The sequence below is a fragment of the Halichoeres trimaculatus genome, unplaced genomic scaffold (assembly GCF_033239565.1).
Source record: "Halichoeres trimaculatus isolate MK-OKI-2021-1 unplaced genomic scaffold, fHalTri1.1 fHalTri1_scaffold_3, whole genome shotgun sequence".
Classification (NCBI taxonomy): domain Eukaryota; kingdom Metazoa; phylum Chordata; class Actinopteri; order Labriformes; family Labridae; genus Halichoeres; species Halichoeres trimaculatus.
The window spans coordinates 9,906,212-9,930,314 of NW_027437181.1; the positions used below are offsets into that span (position 1 = coordinate 9,906,212).

General features: G+C 41.0%; 1 protein-coding gene across 1 annotated transcript; it reads right to left on the bottom strand.

Annotated features, from left to right (window-relative positions):
• Positions 1-333: 333 nt before the first annotated feature.
• LOC141787368 (carbohydrate sulfotransferase 1-like) lies at positions 334-6,519 on the bottom strand. The gene is made up of 2 exons (XM_074665657.1): positions 6,154-6,519; positions 334-4,508 (listed from the first exon to the last, which is right to left on the bottom strand). The coding sequence occupies exon 2, from the start codon at positions 4,460-4,462 to the stop codon at positions 3,176-3,178; it is 1,287 nt and encodes a 428-aa protein (XP_074521758.1). The 5' UTR covers positions 4,463-4,508; positions 6,154-6,519; the 3' UTR covers positions 334-3,175.
• Positions 6,520-24,103: the final 17,584 nt, after the last annotated feature.

Genomic DNA, 24,103 nt, shown 5'->3' on the forward strand with positions numbered 1-24,103 from the left:
GCTGTCTTCTTTTCTGGCTAAGCTAATAATCTGCTAGCTTTAGCTTTAAGCTTCAAATACCACCTTAAAGGGGCAAAGACAAAATTTTGATGACCTTTGAAAGAAGTGATGCTTTAAATCTTTTACAATTTGACACAATATTTCTTGCTTGTTATCTTGGTTGTTATCTAAGCTTTGTTTTAAAATAAAAACCTGAAAAGAGATGGTCAAAAATGTTGATTTCAGAGCAGCTTAATTTTTGATTCTACCATCTACCACAAAAAGGCTGGTTACATGTCCTGTTTTTTTTTTTTTTGTTTTTTTGTTTTTTTTTTTTTTTTAGCTCACTGTTATATCATTTAGCTTCAGATTTGGTGTAAAAAAGAAAACAAGTAAAGCTTTGTAGGTGTCAGGAGGCATTACATGTCTGCCTAGCTAAGCTAATTAGCTTTAGCTTCAGGAAGAAAGGCATAAACAGACAACTTCTACAGACATTTAGAGGTGCTTGTTTCTGATTTCTGCTAGAACAGAAGAAAAAAGGCTCCATATACCAGCCTACTTCTACCTTTTTTGAAACTTTGACAAGTAGCTGGCTGTAGCATGACTTTTCTTTTTTTCAAAACAGACAAAAAGTGATGCCAAACCACGAAGGACTGTCACACCAAGAGAAAACTGGCGCATTTCTGAAAATGGCAGTACATTTATGAAATCGCTCAGTTATCTTATGCTGGTACTCAAGCTCCACTTTGCAGCATTTAGCAAATTTTAAATTTACAAAGTATGCTGAGCACATCCAGGAGATTCAGAGGTAAAGAGAAAAACAGAGAGTGAGCACCGAAGCAAAGTAACAATCCCCTGAGATCTCAGTAAGAAAGAAAGAGGTGGATGATGGAGAAAGCATAGGCACAGGGAGACGGAGGGAGAGAGGGAGTTTGCCTCCAAGCCTCAGCACAGAGGAGGATCAAAGGTTTGTGCTCTGCATCACAATGGACATCCGGTCACCAATACTGATGAGCCTGTGTGTGATGCTCCATTCACAGGCCTTATATCTTATGGGTAAACAAGTGGGCATAACATTGAAATCAACAGATAGCTTTGCCTCGTGTTATTTGACTGCACACTCATCTTCAAAGATGACATTCAGTGAAATTCATTCATATCCAAAGTCAGAATAGTTCATTTTTTTATCATTTCAGAATCAAACTCTTGTTAGAACAGCAAAGCTTTAGACCAAAATTAGACTTTCTGTCTTATTTTATTTTAGTTCAGGCCTTGAAACCTGCCTTTCCAGCTCCAAAAAGAAAAAAAAAACATTCTGCTTCTGCTCTTGTTGAGAAACTGCTGTTTTTGTCTGCTGCATATGGGCCAATTTTTAAATGCAAAACACTGGGCTGTGAAAGCTGTTTACTCTGCATTGTATACGTGCAGCTGTGTTTTCCTTGACAGTTTCTTTTCCACATAATGCAAACCGACATCCAGTTTAAGCTGCTACAAACAGAGCACAGCGTGAAATGATCACTAACTGTTGCCAGACTAACCACTGTATAATCTGGTAAACATGCCGTCAAATCAAAAACCAACTGTGGGGATGTTTACCAGAAAAATGCTGCGTGTGCCGGTCAGGGGCTACAAATTTACAGTAACTGTAACAGCAGGAAATTCTCTAACTCTCTAGCCTGTTAATATCACACGCCATCATGAGTAAAATGTAATATTAAGACTATGATTTTTTTTTATTGTTATCAGGGATGCTGATTGCAATAAATGATAGCCTGTCATTAATTCTTAACACATGAAAAAAATGACTTTTGGCTTGGTGCTTTGGTAATGGTACGATGTATTGGAACTATTACAAGGTACAGGACAAAAATCTCACACTGACTGTATTCCAGTCATGGTTTTTATCCTTTAGCATCGAGCCAACTACTTCTATCAGAGGATTTGTTCCAGATTACAGATAGTCATTACTGTAATACTCTATTTATATGTCACCTAATGCAGATTGCTTTATGAATATGGTTGTGTTGTGCGGTACAAGCTTTCCACGCATCCCAGAAAAATCAGCAGTGCCGCCTGCTCTACAGAGGCATATCTTGCTCGGTTATGAATCTTTCATGTGAAATATAAACATAAATCCAATGTGAGCTGTCAAAAGAGCTGTGTTTTAGTACTTGAGAGGGAATGCATTAACTATTTCTGTTTCCTGGATATTTTTCTGTTTCATAACTTTGCTCCTGAGGGAGTAGGATGAAAACAAAGATACCCTTATTTCTTTAAAAAGATGAATCAATTCTCTGTTATATGTGGATGACAAAGGCAGAATGAAAAAAAGGTTTTTTAGATTTCACTGTAATGTTTAGAGTGAGCTGTTTCTGCAAATTAAAAAAAAACAGTGACTAACAAAACTGACAATTCATCAACATTCACCAAAAGGTTTCAGCGTCTATCTGAATTAGATACAAAATGTCAACAGCCGTGTGTTTAATAGTGTAATCATCTTGACAAATGTGACGTTTTCTCTAAATAGGCCAGAGTAATGAAGATTTCAGCATTACCTCTCATTAGAGCATGTTTGTCTATCACAGATGGCTGTAAATACTCTGATGAAACACTTGTGACATCCAGTGGGATTCTGTCCCTTAAACTTGAGAGCCTATTAATTGTCTGCAATTATCCTCTGCAAGCGTAGCATCTGTCAGAAGTAATTCTTCTCTTCCCACATGGATAGAAATGCCATAGTGGTAAAGGTTGACTGCGACATTCACTATTTATTGCACAGTAGGGCTCATACAGTCCAATTTTGCCATCACAGGTCTAAAACGCAATAAAAAAAGAAACAATCTGCTTTACCGAAACCTCTCCTGACTCCCAGTGTTGTGTTGCAGAAGGGGACGTTTGGGTGGTGTTGGAACAGTAGCTTGCATACAGGAAATAAATGAAGACAGTACTTTGTCTTGTTGTATTCATGAAACAAAAGAATAATCAGACAGTTGTAAACTAACTTACTTTGTGTTTTAAAGTGTGCTGTTCTGCAACATAAGGGTATCATCCATAGGTCCCCTGGTGCATTCAAAATATCTTAAGTTTAGTGCAAATTTGAAGAAACATAATTACAGAAACAAAACCAACAAACTAAGGAAATTATAAGGCAACAATTATAAATATATCAAAAATAGTCATTAGAGAACTATCTTTGTTACAAAAAAGGTACAAAAGTTTTGTCCTGTACCAGTGAGAGAGACATGTTTTTCAGTTCCTCCACCGATCTCACAGCCTTATACCCCAGCTGGTGGAGTACTTTCTGACACACTGTCTGTGTGTATTCAACCATATCATAGGACAGTTTCAAACGCCAGCTCTCCGCATTCGCTGCAGAGTCTCTCACTGTACCAAACTTGTGTTTTGCCGAGGGCTCGTTGCTGCCTCGAGTGTTCGCATGTATCCAGTCCTCCACATTTTTATCCATAGTCATCCCCAGGTATTCATAAATCTCCTTCGTCTTTAGAAGCGGGTTCCTGGCTAAATCCTCGTATCGAACCAGCATGTATTTCCCTTTCAGCCAGTAGGGATGGCTCAGACCGGTTGAAACAGAACTTAAAAAGTCTTCACAGACAACTGTAAGCTGACTCAAGTCTAAATTATAAGGTCTGCGCCCTGTGGCCCTCCAAATGCGCCACAGACGATATGTATCCCTGAATGTCTCGATCCTGGATGACAGGATACCACGCGGGTCTCTGACGAGTTGAATCACTTTGATGTTCAGCCGTGGGTCTTCCACCAAAGCTCGCAGATCCCCTATCTCAGGCACCCGAACGATTTTAATTGCAACGTGTCTCTTGTCTCGGCATGCCTCTGTGGCCAAAGTCATATTAAGGGTCGTACATTTCTTAACACAGTCCCCCTCCTCCACATTCACATCAGCAGGACCAAAGGCATCACATACAGGTTGCTGGCACAATGCTCGGCTGGCACCGCGGCGGAACAGCTTATCTGTGGTGTGGTTTGTGGGCGTCGGTTTGATGTAGCTCTCCAGGAAGTAGAGGTCACAACCGTACAAGCTGCGCAGAAGGTCTCTACTGGCGCCAAGCATCACACGCCGGTCTGCAGCGTTGCGACTGTGTGACAAACGTGGAATCAGTGTGGTTTGAACATGATAAAGAGGCTCAAACAGGTAGAACACCTCCTGGTGCTGGTTGAGCAGCTGGCCGACAAATGAGGAGCCGCTGCGAGTGGTGGCCAGGACCAGGATGTGCGTTTTGCGTGTGGCATTGATGGAAAAGTAAGGGTAGTCGTCGCAGCCGCCACCACCTGCTGCACCTCGCTCAAAGGGAGGGTCTGTTTCCTGGCCCCCGAGTCCACAGTTCTGGGGGCTGGGCAGCGGGCACAGCTGGAAAGGCTTGGAGGTGAGAGTCCGGATGGCCGTGTACTGGATGGCAATGGAGGCCAAAGCCAGCAGAATCACTGCCTTCCAGGAACATTGCATGGCTGAACCACTTCATTTAGACACGGCGGTCCATGCCAGGTCCTCCCTGTGAACAAACAAACGCTTTGTCTCATTTTCAGAAATAACTTTTTTTATCTGTTCATTACGATTTCATTACTACAGGACTCATTCCTACAGGACTCTGACGGCTCTGAATCTTTACCGTTTGTTTCTAAAGGAACAACACACTTCAGGGCAGAAAGCAAAATGCAACACAGGATGTAAACAGGAAGAAAACCAATTTAAATATTCAAATGAAGTCGTCTGTAACTTGACTTGTGATTTATTTTGAGATGAGAGTGAGTCATCAATGTTTCAAATATGAGCTCTGAGCACAATATTATTGATGAACACAGCCAAATTTGTTCACTTTGGTATTTATAGCAATGAACTAAACAAGTCTTAAATAAAGACTGCTATGAGCGCTGAATCCTGGGACTTAATCATTCCATTAGTCTCTTGTGTCTCCTTCTGCTGCTACAGCCTCATTTCTGCAAATCCAAATAGATAAAAAGGAAGGAGCACTGAGCCCATAAGTTTTGGTCCACATCCAATCAGCGAACACTGACTGCCAAAAACATGCACAGCAGCCCTCTGTGGGTTTAAAGTAAAACAGCCTGTGTACAGTACCTCAATATGGCAGCACCATTATTTACGTATTTGTTTAATTTTGCTCAGTTTCTGAACAAGTACATCAAAATTATTTGCCTAAATTGTGCGTTATGGGTTAAAAATGCACCAAAACTTACTTTATAAACATCATTATTATTATGGAAATGGAACACCTCATCAAGTGCACTACAATGCACTGCAGCACACCCTATACATCCATACTGCCTCCCTGTAATCCAACTTGTCTGCATCTAATTCAAGAGCCCTGTTCGGCCTGATAGGAGAGTCTGAGCATTGTGCTGTGTTCCACTTGTTCATCAGGGAGGGTGAGAAACTCTTAACCAGCCCAGAAATGTAAACAGAGGTGTTAAGAGCAAAACTGACAATGTCATACCAAGGGGAAATGATGCTGCAAGTTAAAGAGATACACAGGATGAGAAAATCTTCCCAAGCAGGGTTTGAATTCAGATTTTTTTTTTATAAATTTGATGATCTTTTGTACACGTTGGCCTAGATGCTAAGAGCTTTGTAAGTAAAAGGCTCACCATCATGACTTTAAAGGCTTTGCATGAGACTTTTAAGACCCAAGAAGAGAAATGATGCATCAGAGTGTCTTTTCTGACTCAGAAGCAGAGTGTGGAGGAAGGCTACTTTGAAAATATCACTCAGGGACTGTTTCATAAGAGCTGATAAATATCTATCCCCTCTCTGCACTGCATGGAGAGACAACAGTCTACTATTTGTGTGAAGACGCTGACTATGTTGATGCATACCCTGACGGTACAAAATTCCTACTTCTCTGTACAAACACGCAACTCAGACGACTCATTCTGCGTGCTTTTCGCTAATAGAATTACATGTGGAATGAGAAATCGCACTATACTGCAGCGGAGCAGGTTCTGAGGATCTCCGCGGTGCAGACATCCTCACCAATGCTGCGATAAGACAACATAGCACAAATGAAAGCATCCCACCCAGCCGCAAGTGCTCCAAAAAAGATAATCCCTGACACAAAGCCTGCACAAATCCTCTGATGTGATAACGCACACGGAATGAATTCACTTTATTTTTGTTTATACCTTGTTGGCAGTTGTAGTATCCTCATGATGAGCGGTGCGTCCATGAATCTCGGCTGCCTTCATTTAGCCCTCAACCGTTTTCCTCCGTGCGCTTTCCCTCGGGTAGGAGAGACCAAATGCGCCTTGCAGATCCGTATGTTCCATATAAAGGTGGTGAGGAGGTCTAAGTTCAGCGGCTGGCTTCGGGAGCAGGGACGAAATAACAGAAAAAGTGTTGGAGAAGCGTAAAAGCGAGCGGTCGTGTGGTGTGAAGCAGCACGGACGGTGAGACTGACCGGGGAAAGCGACAGCCGGACTCCTCTTAAATGATGCGCAGCAGAGGCTGAGAGTGTGTGAGGTACACAAGGAGCGACTGTCTGGACCACCCCAGACCCCTCCCCCTTTCCACCTGCCTCTCCCTCCCTCTCCCTCTCTCTCTGTTTGCCCCCCCTCCCCACACACACACATATCATCATCATCCTCAGTCTCTTGCCTGCCACATCACACTCTGGCACACCCCCTCCTCTCCTCCCTCTGCTGAACACACAAACACACACACACACACACACACTCACACACACACAGTAAATCAGGTCTTTTCACCCAGCCTGTGAGTTCACACAGATCCCATCAACAGAATTTGAATAGCATTCAAATGTTTGATTGCTTTGCATGAATCTGTCACTTTTTCCTCTTCATGAGTGGACTACTGTTTCAGCTCTCACATGTAATCCTACCTGTGTGATTCTGCTGTGTAGAAAGCTACAGTCTCGCTCATCTGAAGGGTTTATTGAAGAAAATTTCTCTTCTGACTCCGACATGAGCTTGTCACATCAGCAATATAGCGCCCCGGGCTCTGTGATCCTGCAAAGCCCTCTCTCCAGGGCTTCTGCAACCCACTTAGTTATAGAGGAGTGGGTGGGCCAATGATGAATCTGATTGTGTGATGTGCTCACACAGTCTGAAGGAAGCAGGGTGAAAATATCAAGTCAAAAGAAGAACTATAAGATAAGTCAGGATGGGAAGAATGCAGGAACAAAAAGTCATATTTCATTAACAGATGAAGACAATGAGGCCTTCGACTGTTTTCAGCTGCAGTGTGAGGAAGGAAAATGGGCCAGAGCTATTATCTAAAAACTTACACAATAAAAATTCTTTCATAAGTGATCTGCAGTATCTTTATCTATAAATATAAAGTAGCTCCTTTTGTTATGTTTGACTCTGAATGAAGGATGGATTTTCCTTTTTTTTTAAATCAGGAAACTTCTCACACATTTAAAGGACATGGCCAGGAAAGGGACAAATGTGCACCTTTGCCCACAGGGGGCGCCAAAAAGGACACCAACCCCACCTTCACATGGAGCTGCAATGTTGACAGAGGAGGTCTTTAATTCAAGCAGATTTTAAGTGTTGTGAAATTTGTCTCTCCTTAACAAGGTGTTTGCAAGACTTTCCCAGTGGGTCTCTCTTTGATTAAAATACTTCCAAGCCCCCTCCCCCTCAGCATAAACACGATAAATAAACAAATATTCATATGCAGTGAAATACATATAAAAGGGTTAGTTAATAGTGGATACAGGAGCTTCATTTTGGGTAAAAATGGACAGAAGAGCAAGAAAGCTAAACAGGAGAGTGATAGAGCACAGACTTACCCAAGTACTCTCTTGGGATCTAAAATGCTTGGTGAAGTGCCTGCCCAACACCTGGAACTTAAGTCCCCTTTCCACCAAATGGCTCAGTTTGATTTGTCTCAGTATGGCACACATTTTGTGCTGTTTCCACTGACTAATCCTAGGACAGGTCCCCAAGTTACGGACTCATATGACCAACTTTTTGGTACCCTTCAGTTGGGGCGCCAGACATACCGACCCAGAAGGTGTAGCTACAACAGTGCAGTCTGTTTATTGGTTGAAAGAATCGTAACTCACGGTGCGACAACAGCTGCTGTATTTCTCCTTGCGGCACACAGCCTTCTCTGAAACACAGCTTGATTGCACTTTGTAATTAAAGCCGTGTCTCCACCAAACAGTTTGTCACGGTTTGGTACAGTTAAGCTTGATCTCATTTGCGTTTCCACAGCAAACTGTGCCCTCTCGTGGTAGGTGGCTTGTAAGCCAGATGCCGAAAGCTGCAGCTGTCAAACAATAGCGGAACACCGCAGCAGCACGACACAGTTTACCACGCTACTAAATCCAACAAAGAAGAAAAACACGACACAGTTAACAAAGAGCAACGATGGAAGATATGCAGTGTTTTGTCCTGTCTGTGATTGCATGTAGCGAAGTCAGTGTGCCGCCAGGAAAAATGCAGCCGCTGTCGCACGCTAAGTGACGATTCTTTCGACCAATCAACGGTCTGCAGTGTTGTAGCCCCACCCTCTGACAGCGGATCGGTTCAGTCTGGCACCCATAGGAAAGGGTCCTAAAAAGTTGCACGGCTTGGGGATCTGTCCTGGGATAAGTCAGTGGAAACACCACAAAATGTGCGCTGTACCGAGACAAACCAAACCAGTCTGCGTGGTGGAAACGCGTGTCAAGAGAGACATGCCACTTACAAAGAAGACAAATTGCTGAATGTTTTTCATTGTTTTTTACTGTGTCACATTGTTCATCTTTAGCAGGGTACACTGTGTCGCTGCTATGGCGTCACACTATTACACGACTGATGCGGCTGTCTGCATACAGGTTACTCGCCACCCACCGAGAGGGGGCATGGTTGACTGTGGAAACGAGAACAGGATCAGGCTTTACCAATCCAACTCGTGCCAAACTGTACTGACCTATATGGGACCGCTTGGTGGAAATGTGGCTTCAGCACCCTCTCCAGCAGTGACAACACACTGTATGTCCCCCTTGTTTTTCATTTTGCCCCTGCCCTTAAAATAGTCTGTGCACGCCACTGACCAGGATTTACCAATGTTAAGCTACCTTTCTCTGTTTAGTGACTTTGGTTTAGATTCACTGGCGGTCCTTGGCCCTTTTCTTAAAGAACGAAACTGCTGAGTGTGTAGTTTCTATTGGTCCTTTTGTGGTTTTTATTGGTTCCTCATTTTCGACACCCATCTGACGCGTCCTGTCTACTTTCGTTATTATAGCTTCTTTTGTTGCACTTCCATTCTCAGTCAACATGTGTCCTTTAGTGATCATCGCCTTCCACGTGACAACCTACAGAATTTGTGCTCAGCTTTCTTCAGGATTTCTGAAAACCACAATTTTCTTCTGAACAGCAGAAAATCAGTCCTTACTTTGCTCAACTCTTACTGTTGTTTCATGGAAAATGATCAAAACAAAGAAAAGTAAACTTTTCTGCGCAAGTATCATTTCAAAACTGCACATTTGTAAGAAAAATAAAACACTCCAAACCTCCAATGATTTTTTTTATTTATTTCTGGTCAAACTGAAGTATTTCTTTCATAACCTGGCTTTTTAAAAGCTGTTTGATGAATCACTGTGTATTGATCTCTGAAGAATGAATGGAGAGTCCTTATGACTAATACTTGAAAACATCTTGGAAAGATTAAAGACTGGCAGATGTTAAATGAATGTACAAAAGAATCCTCTCATTTTCTTTTTTTTTTTTTTTAAAGTGTCATTTTCTTCTCAAGCCTCTCCGGTTTTACGTTATCCGTTTCATCATGTGTTTCCATCTTTTATTAACAGATGCTAAGTCTTCAGTGTCCTTTCCTTATCTTTTAAAGCACGTTTCATTTGTTCCAGGTCCATCATGAAAGATTTATTGTGCTCTTTGAGTGACAAATATCTCTCAAATGTCACCCTCCATGAAAAACCCATTATGTGTTTAAATCATCTACTTGAGCAGCTGAGTTCTGTAGGAGTTTTTTATTTACCACGAAGGCCACAGAGTGTTAAATCTGCCATGAAATGAAAAATGAAACACCATGTATATGTCAGCCAGATCTAAGGAACACCGATAAGAAAGAAAACTGACTGCTGCATGGATGTAAACTCACCGTTTCCTCATTCTATGATTTATAATGATTCCTCTGATGACTGAACCTCTTTTTTTTCACATAAACAACTTTCAGGCGAGAGTTTGAGGAACTGGACCATTTTGAAAAAGTTGCGAGTGGAGCAGACAGCCTATCAAGACGGAGGACGCTGGGGAATTGGTTCCCTATTTCTCTGGCAGAGGTCACAGTGGAAGTTAAAAAGCTCTGAAGTGGCATGGAGCAAGAGATACTGAGATCCACTGAGATGCTGAAGGCTCTTGATGTTGATGAGCTGTTATAGCTGATACACCACCAATTCCATTTCACACAGATGTCAAGTAGCTGAGCAACGCCAACCTACACAGAAGCAATGTATGCTTCAGTTCTATGGGATTTTATTCTTGAAGGCCTCTTAAATATGTTATATTCTATGAACTAACTGCAGTGTCCCTGAACAGAGCTGTGGCTGCTTGACCCTGTGTTCAGTTGTATTCATGCAGCAATATAAAGCATGTCAATAAATCATTTTTTTGAATGTATGGTTAAATGTATGGTTGTTCAATATAGCCGCCTCAGATGTATTTACAATTATGTGAAAACTTTTTTATTCTTTTTTTTTTTTGCACAAAATAGCATAACCACAAGAAACTACAAGCTCGGAACTAAAAGCAAACTGTGCAATACATTTTGTTTCTTTCGAGTAGAAACAGTGAGCAATTTGTTATTTTGGCACTATAAGCTTCTTTAAGCTTTCTGTTTATTCATTTCACACACTTCACTACGTTGGTAAAGGGCACTTTGAAAATGGCCATCACACAATTTTTAAATATCTTCTTTCACAAATCACTGTAATCCAACTGCAGGCTATGGACAGAAATCACAAAGTGTTCTAAGTGTTCTAATATAAAGAAGAAAAAAAACAGCATACAGAAAGAAAGAAAGAAAGAAAGAAAGAAAGAAAGAAAGAAAGAAAGAAAGAAAGAAGGAAAGAAAGAAAGAAAGAAAGAAAGAAAGAAAGAAAGAAAGAAAGAAAGAAAGAAAGAAAGAAAGAAAGAAAGAAAGAAAGAAAGAAATGTTTAAGTAAGATAAGAGGGGAAAAAACTGTGCAATGTAATAAAGCTCCTTTGAGACCAACAAACAACAGTCTGCACAATAAAACAAATCAATTAGCAAAGTGGGCTGAGTGAATATGATCTACCATAAACCTGTCCAAACACATGTGTTTGTGGCTGTCTCTTGAAAAACTCAAGAGAGAGCAGTACGTTAAGACAAAGGTAGCGAGCTCCAGGGGTTTGTTTCAGGCTCCAGAAGCACGATCTCCACTGGCCTTAATGTGTGTCAACAGGACTAACATCAAGTGCAACATCATAGGTAAACCTGCTCCGACTCATCCTCCTCCAAAACACTAAGGGTCGGGTGCACTGTCTTGTTGTCCTGTCCGTCACTGGTCAGGGATCTTTATTATATTATGAGCCTGATCCAAATAAGTTAGTTTTATTATGTTACAGGTGCCTGTTTCTGTGTCAAGGGCCCTCTGACCTCTTGATAATGTTTCCAGATTTCCATACCCCTTTTAAAGGCCAGCATCTGGATTTGGATCTGGCCTGCTGGTTTCACCTTAACTGTCGCCACAGCGCCAAACTTCAGACTGCGTCTGTTTCTCTCTCTCTCCCTTTCTGTGTGTGTGTGTGTGTGTGTCTGTGTCTGTGTGTGTGTCTGTGTGCGTGTGTGTGTATCCCCCCCCCCCATTCTCTCTCCCACTCTCTCTCCTCTATCTGTCTCTCTCTAACCCCAACACAGTCGAGACAGATGTCTGTCTAACATGAGTCTGGTTCTGTCCGAGGTTTCTGCCCGTTAAAGGGAAGTTTTTCCTTGCCATTGTAACTTTCTAAATGCTGCAAAGTCCTGTACTCATGGTGGATTAAGATAAGATAAGACTCCTTATCTTGTCTTGATGTTGGGTTTCTGCTAATAAAATTTTATTAACATTTACGGGTCTAGACCTGTAAATGTTTTTGTAAAGTGTCTTGAAATAACATTTGTTATGATTTGGCGCTATATAAATAAAGATTGATTGATTGATGATTGATCTGTATCTGCTGGAACCTGAGCAAATGTGGGGGCACAGACAGTTCTTATAACAGTCTTGAGGTCCTCCTCGAAAACTGTCATTCCTGTCCCAACAAAAATACATAAACTTGGCCTGCACAGTTTCAATTTCAAGATTCTACAGTTCTAGAGTTTCATTTATCAGATGCTTTTGTCCAAAGCAATGAACAACTCTAAGCTTCTCCATTTTCCTTGATTTCACCCAAACTAAAAGGGCTAAACTCTATCACCAAAGACACGTGTCAAATTCAACCCAAAAAGCCTCAGTGTAAAAAAAATAAATAAATTTCAATCTTTGTGTAAGTTGGCCAAGTCATCAAATTTAAGGATGAAAGAATAACAAAGAAGAGCGTTTATGGTATGTTTTTGATGCTTTCAAACTTGGGGTTAAATTCAACTTGTACAGTATCCAGGGGTTAGAGGACAAGCCAAATGATTATTCAAAGTCTAAATGCTGCACATTTTTCAAGTGCTTTTTACAGTATCTCTGACATATTTTCATAAACTGCTGTCAAAAACCAACTAAAGGCCAAAAAAGGCCAATTGCACAGAAAATAATTCATATGTCTCAAGATTTTATTTATTTATTTATTTTTACATCTAATGTAAGGCCTTTTATTTCCCAACAACAGATCAAAAATTCAAAGTAGAGTACATCCATCCATCAGTCCAAGGCTTCAAAATATGGAGTTAGCGTAAGTTCACGCAGGACACGGAAGTCATATGCCCAACTGTGATCAGCTTACAGGCTGATGTTCAATCTCTAACCCCTCAACCAATCACAGTGTGTGTCTAATGACAAGGCGGTGAATTTAAATCACGTCATAACTCTGTCTTATCCCTGCTACCTTTTTGCTACCTAGCTGCTGCTGTCTTAATAATTTCTCCTCCACCCCAGCCTCCCCCTATTAAGACTCTGTATGTATCCTAATGATATATGCATCCATCTAATCTGTATGTACGTATTGGGGTTTGCAATGCACTCCCTGGAAAACTTAAGCAGGCTGCTCGGCTAACCCAGGGAGTACTCTGAAAAGCAGAGCTGCAATGCCAATTCTAACTGTATCCATTTGGCAATGAATGGTTCAATGTATGACAAAAGTGTTCCTGACTGAATTCTGTCTTTTTACTTCATCACTTAACATCCCACATGCTGGTCAGACAAAGTAGTTTTTCCAAGCATCTAATATTGCCACTGATGTGTGCAAATTGCCCACAATTACGTGGGCTGTATATGAATTGCAATGCTTCCTTTTATATGGGTACAAAAAGTAAGTGAGAAAAGGCTGAAGTCAAACAGTACAAAAATAAAACACCTGTTCAGATCTTCCCCACCATAAAAGCACTTATTTTCTCTGTTGGGGTCACAGACAATTTTCTGGGAAAACATCTGTGCACACGTTTAGCTTGTGGCAATCACATGCACTTTCAAATGCAGTTCTCTGGCCCAGCAGGTCTTTGATTGCATCCCCCTTTGTTCATGTTTACAGTCACATTTATTTGCCCTTCCCTGAATGCACTGTCGAATTGCCTGTGTTTTGTCTCAACCTTGCAGATGAAAGGCCCCTGGTTGCCCTTAAAGCAGGGCCACAGGGAAACCGGCAAAGCAGCCGCTAAACAGCTCTGATTCCACGGCTGTCCCCAGACTGTTGATGTCAATGAACCCAGCTGGTGGAAGCCTCGTCGAGGGACGCACCACCACACTGAAGCTGGGCATCTGCTGCAGCGCGATAGCCTTTCAGCGCATTATCACGTAAGGCTATTCTTCTAGAGCATGCTATAAAAGGATTTGTAATAGATTCATAACACGCCAGGCTAAATTATGTGTGTGTAAGGAGGGGATGCTGGCTTTGTTCTTTCTCTCTGGTGTCTCCATGCCAGTATGAGCATGGTGACAGAAGCAGGGGTTTTTGTCTCTGGCACTTTTTCATTCACAACCTGGAACTCTCTGCTCACAAGGATTTCAAGGGATTGTCTTGTTCTTTATAACAAAAAAGGGAGGAGGCAGAACACAGGGAATCTTCAAGTATAAAAACTAGTGTGCTGGGCTTATTGAAACAGCATCAGAAAATCATTTTTTATTCAGTATGAAGTTCTTCTCAGTGTTGGCTGTTACCGCAGTGAAAAACTTCTCCTTCCAGATTCTCTAAAAAGCAAGAAAATGAAACGGTTCAGGCTTATATTTTGCAAATAGTGCCTGAACATAGATATTCAGTGATTTATTCTTTCACTGGATAAACAAATCTGCCCACTTAACACATTAAAACCATGAGGATGAAATGGAACAATGTATGGTGAGGGATGCAGAAAGCTGGTTGTTTTAAGTTCTGTTACAAGTTTACATCCAGGACATGCATGTTCTCCACCAGAAAACACGTTTTTGAAAACAGTAGTTTAAGTTGCTGTACATACTCACAAAACAAGTCATCTCTCTGCAGTAGAAGTCACTGTGTCAAGCCATTGTTTGAGAACAGTTTGTTCCTCCACTCACAAAAAGGTTGAAACTGTAGCATGCAAAGAGGAAACCACATCCAGTTTCGAAAAATGAAGCCTATGTGGAAGAGCTAAAAACTGCAGTTTGCTGAGTATCCACTTGAGGTTGACTGCAGAAAAAACAGAAACCACACACACCAAGCCAAAAAAAAACCCCAATAGGGTTCTGAATTGCTTATTCCACTGACAAGCTACTCTTTGGGTTTTGGGAGGGATTTTATTTTCTAACTTAACAGTTTAGAAGATATTAAGACCAAGAGTTAGTCCAATCAAAGGTGCAGCTCTGCTAATGTGGCTGACAGATGCACTACAGCTGTTAGTCAGGAGGCTCAAAGCCTGCCACCCAACATGGCCTCTGATGATGATCATCACTCTGAATCAGGAACATACAGGTTATGTAGCAAAGACTGTGTCCATATTTTATACAGTCTATTGTCATTTCTTGTAAGTTTTGTTAAGTTTGCACAATTTACTTTTATCTAGCACATTTTTTATTTTTGTCAGGTCCACTTTTATTTTGTTTCTCTTTTTTTGAGGTGACTATGCTTCCTGCTCTTGTGCTGTTTCCCCTCCATTGTGATTGTGACCATGTGATTGTTTTGGTCTGTGGCCCTTTACCTCATGTATAAGTATCTTTGTCTCATGTGCCAGCCCTGTCTACGTTCCACATGTCTCAATTCATCTAAGAGTGTTTCTACTCTTTTTGTTTTTTGAACACCAGTTAGATATTGTTTTTTTTTCGTTATTATTTTGTGAATCTAATTTATCCAGCATTGCTGTGACTCTAAGTTTCCCCAAGCTTGTTCCAGTGTTGCTGTAATTTTTGGTTTATTACTTTGTAATTTTCCTCAAATTAAGAGCCTCCCACTGAGTCGTGCCACTGGGTCTTTTGTTGCTGATTTTTTTTTTTTTTTTACTTTAAAGTGTCCTATCCTGTGATCTAACAAATCAAAATAAGTCTGCTTTTTGGGAAGTCATGGACACAGATGACAGGGAATTCACAGAAAAAAAAATACTTTGGGGTGAGAAGAAAAAAAAGTGTTAATAAAGGGGAGGTGTTTTGGTTATGGGACTTTTGTTGATGCATAAGGACAACTTTACTGAGCCATTGGTTACAAATTGTAGTACCTGCCCTGCCAGTTAGGGGGCTGAGAATACAACACCAAAGCTAGAAATGTGTCCTCAATCTGACCATGTTGGGATGTTATCAAGCAAGCTAAACAATGCTATCATGTAAAGGTGTGCCACTACATTGTTAAAAGCTTTTTAATGATCAGTTGAAAGACCAGAAGGTAAGTTTAGTGAGGACAGGCAGTGAGCGGACAGAGACTGACTCTTTGTGAACGAGTGCCTAATTCCTGTACCCAACTCCTTAATATTTTTCCACTCAGTTCTTTGTTTCAGAGCCTAAAACAATAATTTGAGACTTAAACATGTTTCCAGGTTGTGTCAGGCCTCTGTACTTGCTCTTAACATTCACATTGTGTAAAGAACTACATCAATGGTGTCATGTGCTGAAAGACAGGTCTCTCAATTGTTTTCAAAGAGTAACAGTATGTACTGATGAATGGCTGCTTGGCTGGTTGACTCTTTTTTCTTTCAGTGTTCATCCAATCCAAGCTGATTGAAGTTTATGTATTTTAATGTATGTGATTGCCGTTTCCAAAAATACCTCCACCAATTACATGTCTGTATTGTGGTTCAGATGATGCAATGAGCGTTTGTTTGGAAAACCAGGACAAACTGTTCTAATTGCTGCGTGCATTGAGAAAAATGGGGTTTTTAGTTTGATTTAATAGTAATGATAGCTCCAAGTGTCTACTTTGAAGTTGGATTCATTTTTAGAAAGAAAAACTCCATCCAAGCCCAGTAAATTCCCTTCATCTTACTTAGCAGAGCACCTTGCTGGTCGCCAGGCTTATTTATGCATCTCTCTGCTGATCAGCTGAAGAAAATAGGTTTTGAGCTTCTGTTTGGTATTCACAAACAAGAACTGCCCAATCTTCATCCCCCTACACTGAATATGTAAGTGACCTGAAAAAGCTCCGATCTCATCAGTTCTCCAGCAGCAGTGGTGCTGCTGTATGAGCTCTAGACTGCTTGAAATTCCAACAAGACATTGGTCCCTGAGGATGAGCTTTATGCAGTGTAAACCCACAGAGCTTCAGCTGTCATTCTGCTGTACGGGCTCCTCTGTCAAAGGTCTCCTTAATCAAATAGACACTATATATCCCCTCTCTCCATTCATCCATATGTATGGGGTCCCAGGTTTGATAAACGACTCCGTAGCCTTGGCAAAATAACAATATGACATTTAAAGCATGCACAGAGAAGGCGTTCACAAAGCATCACACACAAAGCACATTCAGCTGCAGAGGTAATATTATGACAATGTGGAACTGGAGCACATTTGGAAGTCAGTTTTACCTCCTCTGTGATCAAATCACAGCAGGAGCAGCAAATAACACTCAGAATACAACTCCTCTCTTTGAGGACAACTGTGTTTTTAATGTGCTGTGAGGCAAAATCAAGTCTAATTAAAGTTTCAGCAATGAGATTCAGCTACTTTTTCAGCTGTGTTAATGCCTTCAATGATTAATAGGTTGCATAATTGATGATGTTGCAAGCTTCTGCACTATTAATCATCTCTCCATTATATCACAGTTTGAGTTTCATATTCATCTTTCTTTTAACTGGTCAATTAAGTAACTTGGCCCAAATCAATATGGAAAAAGATGTGAAATAATGATTTGTCCCCGCGCATGATTTGTGGAAGTTCAAATATGTAAGTACTTCCTGTGAGAAAAATGGCTCTTTCATGTTGTTGGGAAACTGAAATTAAGTTTCTATAAACCTTATAATCAAGGATAAAGACCTGGTTTGGGGTCAAAGGTACAATTTAAAGGTACACTTTCACTTTTAATACTCAGATTACTCCTTCCAGATAATTGTTGGTTGTATCATCTACAGGAAATCCTGGCACTTGGAACCAAGCAGCAGCCTTTAGTCTAAGAATATGAGACAATGCGGAAGTGCTAAAATCTGTTGTTTCTCAAGCGTCTGTTTCACGCTGGCTACAGAAGAGCTGGAAGTCTTAAACACACGAAGCCAAAAAAAAAATCAGAGGCACAGCTCAGGTCACGTGACTGACGGGTGCTCTTTAGCTGTACTTGAAGCCCTTGCCACTTCCAATAAGGCTGCAATAGCTGATTTGCTTCAAAAATGTACTTCAAAAACAGACGGGTAACGTCAGGGGAAACTACGTCCATTAATTATACAGTCTATGCTTGGAACCTGCAAGAAAACTAGTCAGAGGCTATCTAACTCTAAAGAGGTAAACTCTGCCATATAACTGACCGAACTTTAAAGGTAGGGTCTTCAGGATTTTCCGAAAAAAAAAAAAACAGTATGGCAACTTTTACAGGAATATTGCAGCTGAATCGTCTCCTATGAGCCTCTACACATGTGTGTCAGAGTCCGCGTTTGCCTCAACCTCCTCCTCAGCCTCTATGTTGATGTTTTGGTTGTATTGGGATGTTTCTGGGGCAGAGAGTGAGTGTTGTAACATCAGGTAATCACAGAGCAACCAGTGCCCAAGTGACCTTGCGTGGTGTTGAAGGTTGTGGGTGGAAGCTGTTAAATACCCATGATTAGCTTGTACTAACACGTCAAGTAAGGAGCACGGTTCTCGAGTCTCTTCCACATAGAAATGTGATGCTGTAGGTGTTTGCTGGGTCAAAGGCTGTGGATGTGCGCTGCAGCTGGCACTTAGCCAAGGAGGAGGAGCCCAGTTTGAATGTTGTGTTTACAAGCAATGAAAACTCCTGCAGACACTACCTTTAACAAACCCTGACTCAAAAAAAAATGCTGGTTTAAATGTAAAAAGAGATTCAGTTTCCTATGAAGAAACCCATTCATTTTTGCACTATTCACAGATAGATGTGTTCATTCACCTGCAGCATATTTTTGTGAATTGGCCATGACTGGTGAGTTCTTTATACTGAATTTTGGAGCCTATGTCTTTGTAAGGTTTGTTAACGTTTGCAAGCAGTAGGGCTTTTTTTCTTTTGGTATATGCATTATTTTTTTGTACTATTTGCTGAAACTGGAGCAAGATTAGCAAAAAGACACACCCTTTTGGTATAGTGTAAGTATTACATCAGACAGAGAAACTCTAAAACTTTGCTAGGTTTCGATACCAAAATGGCCACAAACAGGATTCAATTTCTTTGCTAGTGTCTGAATGCTTCACAACTTTCTTCACAAAAGAGTTAAACTGTGAGCATATTCATGCTATCCAGACTTTTACTGTGCTGCCAGAGCACAAATCATTAACCTGTAAACCTGTATGTCCAACCACTTTTTGCAAGTTGATGGTATTAAATATGAGTTTTTAAGCCCAGACATTACAATACAGTGAGTAACCCTGTATATCACCATAGTTCACTCTGTGTCTTGTAAAAGTTGTCTTGAATAAATCAAAGTACTATTGAAAAGATCTATATTCTATTCATTGCTTCCTCAGTAAAAGTATGATTCTGGAAAAGCAACAGCAGATGATGGTGCTCATGGAAGAGTAGTCTTTATCCCAGACAAATGCAACTATTTTTGTCTAAAGGGGTCACCAGGATCAACAATGGATGAACTGTTGTCTAGTTTTTAGATGGTCTGTGTTATATTCCAAATCCCTGTATCAGGTCCGTATCTGAGGCTACATCCTGGCCACCCACCTCCATATTCATTATAGAAGTCACAAATCCTACATATTTTCATTACCACTCGGTTACCTCATTTAAATACCCTCCAAAATCCCACGCTGCCTGGCATTCCAGCCAGTCCTAAAGTTGGAATTACTGCTGTTAAGTCTCCATTAGCCTCACTTCGTCTTTCAACAGCACCACTGCTGCTGCTGCCGCCACTAAAGATGCTGAGTCCCCCACATCCTGTAACCAGCTGATACACACAGTAATAATGCTAATGCAATACAAGCTCTACTGCCAACAGCAGATTACCGGGAGCCTCAGATGAATCCGGCACATCTTTATCCTTATCCGGTGCCCTTAATCATTTCGTGTGCTGAACATTAGGTAGTTGGCTGGCTGGTGGGCTACAGCTGTTGGCTGGATGGCTAGTTGATATCAGTCGAAGCAGACGGTAAACTGGGGTAGCACTAAATCCCTCAAATTAAATTTGAAAATACTGACATAACTAATAAATTCAAATGCAAATCCAGTCATTTCTGCCACGGGAGCATTTGCATTTTTCCATTTTCCCACCTGAACACATCCTCCGAACAGAACATTATGCTAGAGAGGTAACTATATGTTACATTTGCTCTGATAATTAAGCATCTTTTGGAGGCTGAGCAATGTTTGTACACAAAAGTATGTCCTTTAAAGAAAAAGAATGAGTACTAGCAGGGTCCTGTCTCTGAGTTTAGAGATTCAGCGCCATTAATGTCAGTCAAAAAGAATTTAAGTGTAAAGATGGGTAATGAGCTTGCAAACACATCTTTCAATCATTCTGTTAGGAGATGTGCAGTGTGGCAAAGAATATATGAACATGGAAATGCCTTGGCATTTGACTGAAGAATACAGTTGGACGATTCTTATAGCTAGATCAGTGGGTGTTGCTGTGACTCGTCTCTCAGCTGATTTACAGGGGACCAACAGTCTTGGGTGTGTGACAGCATGTCCTCTGGGCCTGCTTCCTGATCTCCACAGCCTTCCTTTCCAGGTGCTGTTCTCTGAGAAGATGACCTCAGTTTAAGGGGCCATTTGCACAACAACAGTTTTAGGGTGAAATTTTTGTTTTGTTGCGTTTCAGCCTGGTGTTTACACGGAAACAGCATTTCAGCTGACCTAAGTGCAAACTTTTGAAAATGGCCTCCAGAGTGGGATTTTTTTTTTTACGCCGTTGCCGTGTGAACAGTAAGCTGGCGTTTTCAGTGGAAACGCTAATGTCACACTCCGCTTCTGGGCAGCGCATACAACAGGACAACAGTACCTTTGTTACGATTGTGGTGAACTACCGTGTTGTGCTTGTGCTGCTCAATTTGCTGAATCTGCTGGCTGTATTTCAACAAAATGGGCATCTGTTGCTTCACTTTTCAACTTGGTAATACACCAGATGATCGGCTCAACTCCACTTCAGTGGAGATCTCCCAAAAGCGGTTTCTGGACGAGACAGTTATAGCACCACCTGCAGGCCTGGAATGCTTACTACAGCATTTTCAGTCCCTCAGCGTTTCCGTGTAAACGCAGATTTTTTCCACCTCGTTTCAGCATTTTCAGATGAAACGTTGTTGTGTAAACGGGGCATAAGGCTATAGAGATCAGAAAGTGTGCCAAGAGGAGGGGAAATTGGGTTAAGGGGGCCTACATGCTGTAACACACCTGGGATGTTGTTCTACAGCTGGTGGACAACATGAGGTGTAGTCATCTTGCCAATCAGGCAAATCAGTTGATGGAGTAGTTGCACCTACATCTCGTGACTGTCCTGAGGAAGTCTGCAGCAGGTTCGAAGTTGAAATATGTCAAAGTAAAATAGAAATCTGGTCTAAATAAAGCTTGGGGTGTGCTCACACTCACATTTCCTTCACTAACTCTTTCCCGCTTCTCACTTCGCAGCTGACCGGGGGACGTGCAAGCTTTTTCCTCTATCCAATCGCATCCTCACAGCTTCAATCATAAGCCAATCATCACATAGCTGTCAAACTCTAAATGCTGTATCTTCTGCTTGTCAGACGTCTTTCACGCTCACATCTCAGCCCACCTCTTCCCTTGCATCTCCAGTCTTCATTGCTCAGTTCTCTGCTCTTTAGCACCGCAGTCCTCACCGAATCATCAAGATCCAGCCTTCTCAAGACTCTCTGAACTCCATCGGGGCATATTCATTGTGCTCCCTACATTTATTATTCCAAATGCTTGATGGGGTCTATGGAGATGGGGATTCTGGACCCTGAAGCCTCCTGGAAAACACACAATGCACCCACCTGACCCTCATCACAGCTGCATCCCAAATAATGCAAATATGTGCATAACTCCTAAGTCTGTAATTCCCAGTCTTCTCAGTAAGCTAACAATTTTACATAGTGGTCAAGGGGAATTCCTGGTCTTTCAAAGCCAGCCTCAAATGGACACTCAAGGAACCTCAGAGCTCTACACTTCCATATCAGCTCTGTCATTGCAGGTTGCCTGTTGCTTGGTCTTGTATAACAGCATAAACTTAAGCAGTGTTCCCATTTGCTCTGTGATTCTTTGCAGAATTTTAACCAGTGAAGTAGAAATGTGACCAGGCAGGTTTCTTATCTGCATGCCATGGCTGCACCAACACAATATGACAGCAATATGGAGGTGTTTATTCTTCACATTGGTAGAAGTTGAGGTACATTGTGTATACAGAAGTGGAATGAAATGATGTAGTTGGAGAAAAATATTTGCTTGCATCTTTTTTAAACTCTTGTTTTAGAATCAGAGAAAACAAATGTTTCCCTCTTTGTGATGCATCTATGCCCAATTCAGTTCAATCATATGATTTGGATGCCTAATGACAGCAGCTGTTAGAGCTAGTTAGTGTTAACAAGCTACATTATTATTGCTTTCTCATTGATTGAACAATCTGAGCTCAGAGCCTCCTCTGCATGTGCTTTTGTTTCTGCACTTATGTAACAGGGTCAGACATGCACCTGGGCATTTCACTGTTTTTTTTTTCTGTATACACAAATTGTGTAAACCTAGAATTGTCTTTGTGAATCTTGGAAAACCTCAGAACTTCCTAATATGTATGCATATACAGTATTTAGTGTGCATGCACAGTGATTTGCAGCCCCTTTTTCTTGTGTATTTTTTCTTCTGTGGTTGTTTTTTTGTGTGTTTGTCAACAAGTCACACAAGCTGAACTCCTCAGAAAGACGTGAGAGTAAAACTGATTTAATGTTGGTAAATGGATTATGAGGCCGGTGTCAAACTCACCGTATAATTCCCTCGACTGCATAATTGTCCCAAGGTCACTTTGACATCAGATAGAAGTATTTAGTCAGGAGTGCTTGCGTCATGGAAAGTTTGCAGTAGAAATGAATAAATGTCAAACTTCTCAGAAATAATTTCAGAGTGCTGAAATTCCTGCCACAGGTAGGAAGAGCAGTACGTCAGTCTGTCGTGGAATCACTGTTCCTCCATTAATCGTTCTGCTCCCCTGACTGGCAGGTAATGTGCCTGTGGGATGACTCATTTACGTATGACAGACGTCCTACATGCTATTTTAGAGCGCCATGCCTTATCTAATAGAACCAGAGTGGAATAAAAAGCCTCCCAGTTAAATCTTTTCTCCCTGCAGGATACTCATCAAACCCTGTTATTTTTCCTGACAGACTCGCAGATTATGTGTAATTATGGAGATAAGTGAAATTAAAGGGCTCTGTTCTTATTGACCTGACTAAAGCTGTGGTCTCAAATCTAAGTCTCTGTGAGCCTTTTTACCATTTGCAGATGTAGATTTTCATCAGATATTGCTAGAGACGCTTTAAATCAGTGTCTTATTTTTATTTTCATCTCACACTTGCTTAACTCTGCAAATGACGTGAAGCCAAATGGCTCATCTGGTTCAGGAATCAAAATGCAGAAAAAGTTTGAAATCTGTGATAAAAGATCTGTCATGTAATTTTATAGGGGGAAAAAAAATGTTTTTTTTGTCTTCAAATAGGTTAGTAAAAGCTGTTTTCTACCCTGCAAATCAGGTATGTCTAAAGTTAGGCCTGGGGACTCATTGTGGCCCAAGGTCCATTTTCACACAGCCTCCAGCTTTTATCACACAATGTCATTATTATGGCACCAAATTAATCATATTCTAGATTATTTGTACAATGAAATTTTCTGTAAGGAGCTTAAAAAAAGGATGCAGTAACATCCCATTAAACTACGTTTGGACTGTGCAAAGGCTACTTGTATAAAGCTAAAGCTCTGTACATTCTGCAGAAAATGAACAACTCCTATAGCTGAGGTCTTTAAATGAGTGCATTTTTTATAATGTGAAAGCATGCTTCATGAACATCCACAATTTAAAAACACATTAGAGGACACAAGACTAGATTAAAATTGTGAAATGGTGCGGAAAAGGCGACAAATGTGCTGAAAAAAAGGTTGTACAATAATGGCTAAGGGATACTTTTGGGCTAAAAATGTTGTTTTCAGGTCAGAAGTGTTTTGAAAACATCATAAAAAACAATTGGGATAAAATGTAGATTTGATCCTGCGGGGCCAAAAAAAACAAAAAACAAATCAGACATATTCTCCCCATACCCCCCCCCCTCATACTGACCACTGATCATCTGGTATCAAATGACATTTGAGGGACTGGTGAGGTTTGATATCATTAGTCTGATGGCACAAGTATGTTTGACCATGCTTAGGGACTGATTTT

What these genes read in the sequence shown, in the direction of transcription:
- LOC141787368 (XM_074665657.1), bottom strand. Translation starts at nt 4,462, where the DNA reads ATGCAATGTTCCTGGAAGGCAGTGATTCTGCTGGCTTTGGCCTCCATT.